Here is a 5,920-nt window from a genome sequence, read left to right as displayed (position 1 = left end):
CACTCTCACATTGATTGACGTTACTATTTCATCTATGAAAGCAGAGAGATAAGCACAACAACCATTTTTTTATTTGAATCTTGAATTTATTTAGAGTAACTTCATTTTAACTCGTTTATTTTACACATGTCATTACTCCTTATCAAAATAAATGAACTCTATAAACTAACACACAGGCTAGTTCTTGTCCCGAAAACCGACATCGGAGCCGCGAGCGACCTTTAAATACCTAGGTATAATAAATATTTTACTCTTCACGCATCTCTGTTTCTGTCATTCTGTAAATGTTAATATTTTAGTCATTTGATAAGCGGAACGAGTTGTACGGTTTGAAAGATAAACACGCTCGGATTGACTTGGTAGAGCAAACCGGAGCAACCCGGTGCACTGGCACCAGCTGTAGTGGTTTCTTGAAGCTAGTGACCGACAAATAGCCGCAATTTATGTGTCTGCTTAAATAAATAATGTAAATATCCGTCGCACAAATCTCTGTCCAACTTAATGGTTAGCAAACCCTGGCCATCAATCTTGACTAAGTACGGTCGCGCGTAGCTCCACCAAGCGGATAGTTGTTGTAACGCTGCATAAAAATATAAAACTATCTATGTACGCATAGCCGCATACTACGCGGATTCTAGGAACTGATACGAGATGGCGCTACAGATGCATAAAAAACACGTTTGAATTGTTTTTTTTAATGTATTTATTTTTACTTTAAACTTAATTAATATCACAGTCACGCAATCACAATGATGTGTACTTTACTTACATACTTATGACAAGTCAGCCGCAGAAGTAGTCACTACACTTCCCAATGTTTCTGAAACTACCTAATTGTAACAACTCACCGTCACAAAATGCATCATTATAGTTTCTCGTTATTATTACTTCGCCAAGTGTTGAACGGCCATCTCAGTATGTTAAAAGGGTTGAAGGCTTGCACTTCTCTCGGCTTGGCGTCGAGTGTATCCTTCGACTTATAGAGGAACATGCCGTGCTGTGTGTCGCTGCACGAGTAGCCGAGCACGGCCTCCTCGCCGCTGCACCGGCCCTGCATCAGCTCGTCCCAAGAGGCGCAGCGGCGACCAGTCAGCGAGGCTTCGTCCGTCACCGACGCCGAGTACAGCTTCCAGGCCTGCGCGTGGTCGCACTCGAGGCTGATGCTGCGGTCGCGGCACTCGGGCTGCTTACTGCTCACGCCGTTCACGTACACGTCGGCGTGCCCCACCGGCTCCTCGAGCCCGAGCACGCCGCTGCTGGAGTGCACCACCTGCACGAACTGCGCGTCGCGCTTGTCCAGTCGGAACTCCGTGCGCGCGAAGCACGGCCGCGCCGGGTCCAGCGCAGTGATACGCCCCAATGTGGCGTTCAGTTTCTTCCTCACCAGTTTTCCGGTAAGGCCGGCGACGTGTGCGCCCAAACTGAACCCTATGATATGTATTGAGGACACGGGGTAGCCCGATTTGTGCAGACCTTTGATGAAGCTGTATAGTAAGTGCGAGAGCGGCATAACGTTGGAGACGGAGGCGACGTAGCCGCGGCAGAAGGAGAGGCGCGTGTCGAGCATGTGCACGGCGGCGTGGCGCGTGAGCAGCGCCTCGAGGATGGCGCGCGAGGAGGGGTCGCTGGGCGTGTTCCACCAGCCCGGCACGTACAGCACGAGCGCGTCGCCGGCGCGGCGTGGCCGCAGCGCGCCCACCACTGTCACGGCGCGCCGCCGCCCGCGCGAGTACTTCAGCAGCGGCGTCTGCGCCGCCTCCAGCGACGTGCGCGAGAACAGCAGCTGCTGCGGGAGCACCTCACCTGCAACAGACATAACAGTTTGTTAATAGAGTCGTACAAAATATCTGCCGGGGCTATGCTTAACATATATTATATATTATAACCGTGTGAAGCTTTGAAGACGACGAAACTTTACCGACATGTGGCAGGAGGCGTTGTATATTGTGGCCAGGTGAGTTTTATTTTGGAGCTTGGATAGGATTCATATGTTGGTGCGTTTTGCTGTCCAAGGTATTATTAGCATCCGTCTCGAGTACAATATTTCAAATGCATTAATCCTGTGTCACGCTATTTAAGCGGGTCACATCATCTTTTGCCATCCCATCTATTCTCTCTCCATTTACCTAGCGGTCTACGATGTTTATACCATGATTTAGGATTTAATGTTTCATATCGTAGTAGGTACTAAATAATTGTCATTTATCTAACCGGTTAAGTGTGTAAGCAAAAAGGCCTAAAATTTAAGGCAGTTAAAACTGAGAAAATTCGTCCTCATGTATATAAACTTGAGTTTGACGAGCTTGTCAAATGACGAATGTTAGCTTTTAATTAAAAATGCAAAACGAGTCAAGTAACATGATCGTAAGGTTTTTCTGATTATAATGTTTACTGAGTTTCAATATAATCCACGGTTATTGTTAATAAATCACGCATTTGTACATTGTTTGAGCGCGATGTCCAGTGTAAGGTGGCCCTCGTGGACTTGTATCGGCAGTGGTAGTGTCTGCGGCTGTGCGTGTAAGCGCGGCTCAGGCGAGGCTGGTCGCGCGCCCACGCCTCTTGTCCTCTGCGGGAGTTTGTGTTATTCAACTTACTAACATTGACCTTTATCTTATACATTCGTTCACAACCTTTGTACCAAAAGATTCGAATCCATTAAGGTTCTTTGTGAATACATTAATTAATTTAATACCACGCAAAATGTTTTGTCAGGGTTTTTTGGGTGGAATTTAATATTTTATTTATAAGCCATGAAGTACCCAATTGGTTCAAGTGTCGTCTTGGAACGTTGTAGTTTGATCGTTGTCTGGAGGTTGTCGGTAATAACAGCCTTACTTATAAACGTGAATTAAATAATAAGTAATACTTAAGGCTGTTTAAGAAAAATCTTACTTATAAACGTTGCTTAAGCATGTCTTAACTAACATTTAATCTACTTAAAGCCACTATCACTACTTAAAGCCCTAAGGCTTTAAGTAGTGATTAGGTAAAATGTTGCTTAGAAGGTGATTAGAGATTTTTAAAGGTAAGGGGGTAATGGCCTTACTACAAAAACTTTAACCACTGTTTTACACTTGTCTAATAAAATTTTGGCTGCAAAATGAACCATATGTCAACGTCATAATTTGACATTTTTTTAGACAAGGCATAAACTGACGTTTAAAAGTTTTTGTGGTAAGAAGGTAAGTGTTTAATTCTATTCCGAGACCACTGTTTACTTTTAGTTAAGTAATCTCACAAATAAATGTGAGCTCTATCACAGTACGTCAGATAGATACCCAACTATATATCAATGCCTACACTACACAATCAGACCTACAATCCATCGCGATACCTAAATGAGTACAGCTAGAGCTCGGCACAACAAGACAACGGGCACAGCTTATATCGACGATAAAGTAAGGATTCAGTTAATGGAGATTGTCCTCAGCACCGCGGTGATGAATCCGATTACAGTACATCTTTCTGAAGGCAACGTCCGGTAAGCGGCTTACGGGACGTTAACTTGTGCACTGCAACTAACCAGCGCCTGCTTCACGGAGAGACAAGTGCTCGGGGACTCAGCAATGCGTTCCTGTCATGATCATTGTCAATATCGACGTGATTATTGTGTCGCCGTTTAGAGCAAGGACAGCTCCTCTGACGATAAAGAATGATCACCCCATGATCACTTAGGTATTCAAGGTGAATATTTTTCTTACAAGTAAAATCTTAATTTCACCGTTCTAATGTAAGTTACAAGGGGTGTAAAAATTATAGGTCCCCCTTGTTTGATGTTTTGAGTGCAGTTTAGATACTTAAAACCAGCTTACATGCTGAGCATGTCCCATAAGTGTGAAATGAAGATAAATTAGAGTTACTGCTCGCTGCTCAAAGGTATTATAATGAACCGTAACTGTACGAGCAGTGTGTCCAATTTTCTACCGAAGTCAACGTTACGTCCACGTTTGGTTTAGTTCAGGTAATAAACTTATATTTACTTGCATGAAAAGTTTATACCAATTAACAATTAAACCAATAGAAATCAATCGGAGTAAGTATCTACCTATTTTTGTAAGTTAAGAATTGAATGATTTGTTTTGGTACCTAGGTACAATAGATCGATCGGATTAATAACTTATGAAAATTTTATCTACAGCGGCTTTCTAAATAATCATGATGATGGATTATGCATGGATGATATGTGCTTATACGCAGATCGCGTATCGAGTCAGTATTACTGTACTCCATACTGGGGACACGATTTCAGAGAACGACGAGTGACACGAGCACACAGCACCAATCACTACACTGAACCGTGAGAACAAGGGAGACACGTACAGGTGGCGGAGGCTGCCTTCACCAGCTCGTCGAAGCGCTGGCTGACGAAGGGCGGCAGGATGGCGCCCAGCACGGAGAGCGCGTCGGGCGCGGGGGTGCTGCCCGGCGCCGCAGTCGCCGCCACCAGCAGCGCGAGCGCCGCGAGACCTGCTGCCGAGTGCGCGCGTCGCATGCCCACCACTGCGCCCGCGCTGACGCAACTCTTAGTTATAAACTGCGAGCATCGGCCGCGGTGCCTTGATACTGAACCTCGGACCGACTGTGACACCCACTTTAGAAGATCCACTCCTAATACCGGCCGGACATGTGCTCGTGTGCGGAACTCACGCACACACGCGCACACATCTACGCGACGATAGCACGACGGTGCATTGGAAAGAAAATGCATGAGACCAGCTGAGCACGTCGCTTGCGAGGCAAATAATAAAAATGTTCTTCCAATGAGATATAATATTTGCCTAACTATACCACTAATTTCTAGAGCAATCATGAGCTAAGTTTGAATCCTGACACGAGTAAGATGTGGGTTTTCCATGTTGGATTTCTTAAGTAGATACTGAAGATACAGTCAGCGGAAAAGTGAGTTGCCTTGCAGCCCGGGGCCTGCGGCTGTAAATGAATGACTGCCCGAGCAGTTAATTTCTCCTTCCACTGCGTGAACCTTCTGCGTTTGCGTTTAGTGCTAAAGTTATAAATTTCGCCAACATTTTATTATGTATTGTATTTATATAAATCATGTAGTTTTTGCGACCGTTTTTTGTTGCGCTATAAAAACTTAGGCATTAAGAATAATGATAGCTGTAAAAACACTGCTGAGATGTGATGTGTGTCCGACCGGTGTTCTGTATAATTAAACAGCTGGACTTTACCTTATTAAAATATATCTACTTGTAAACAGGTAAAGATATTAATTAAAAACATCATTTGATCATTTCTATATTTAGTCGATTGCCACCAAAATTTTCCTCTAAAAAATCAATAAATTAGGCACATTGTAACCTTTTGACCTCACAGCCCATGCAGTGGTTCAGTGCGAAGTAAACAGTGACATTGTAAACCTTAACAAGTTTTTTTTTTTTTTTTTTTTAATTTATTTAAAGGGCTTTGTCGCTTAGCGACCACATCGCCCAGTTCGAGATAAACAATGATTATAATAGTACTTATATAGCTTACGATCTAACTACTTATAACTAATTGATACAAATGTTTCGCTCCGTCGGATGTTGGATAAGCAAGAACAGCGTTACAGAAACCGATGTCATTCGTTCTTTGCCATCCCAAAATGTGGATCCTAATATTTTCATTCCGGGCACATTCCATCAAGATATGGAAGACATCCTCGACCACTCCGCATGAATCACAACATGGCGACGGAACTTTTTTCATTAAATAGTTAAACTTATTTGATGGAATATGTCCGGAGCGAAGCCTTAAAGCAATAGTGACTAAAATTTTATTGAGATCACAATCAATCCATGGAACCCGAGGAATCTCTGACTGGATAGTCCGATACCAAATCCCCTTTTCTTTTGACCTTTCGTCAAAATACTCCTGCCAAAGATCAAAACACTTATTTTTTGCTTTTCTAAAATAGTCC

At 43.6% G+C, this 5,920-nt stretch overlaps 1 protein-coding gene across 1 annotated transcript; it reads right to left on the bottom strand.

Annotated features, from left to right (window-relative positions):
- Positions 1 to 685: 685 nt before the first annotated feature.
- Positions 686 to 5,386, bottom strand: LOC124640457 (probable phospholipase A1 magnifin). Its single transcript, XM_047178234.1, has 2 exons — positions 4,324 to 5,386; positions 686 to 1,803 (listed from the first exon to the last, which is right to left on the bottom strand). Exons 1-2 carry the CDS (start codon positions 4,811 to 4,813, stop codon positions 866 to 868), a joined length of 1,428 nt encoding a protein of 475 aa, XP_047034190.1. The 5' UTR covers positions 4,814 to 5,386; the 3' UTR covers positions 686 to 865.
- Between the last annotated feature and the right edge of the window lie 534 nt (positions 5,387 to 5,920).

The sequence above is a fragment of the Helicoverpa zea genome, chromosome 20 (genome assembly GCF_022581195.2).
Source record: "Helicoverpa zea isolate HzStark_Cry1AcR chromosome 20, ilHelZeax1.1, whole genome shotgun sequence".
Taxonomy (NCBI): Eukaryota; Metazoa; Arthropoda; class Insecta; order Lepidoptera; family Noctuidae; genus Helicoverpa; species Helicoverpa zea.
Note: the sequence above shows the minus strand (reverse complement) of the source record. Positions and strands in the feature narration are given on the sequence as shown.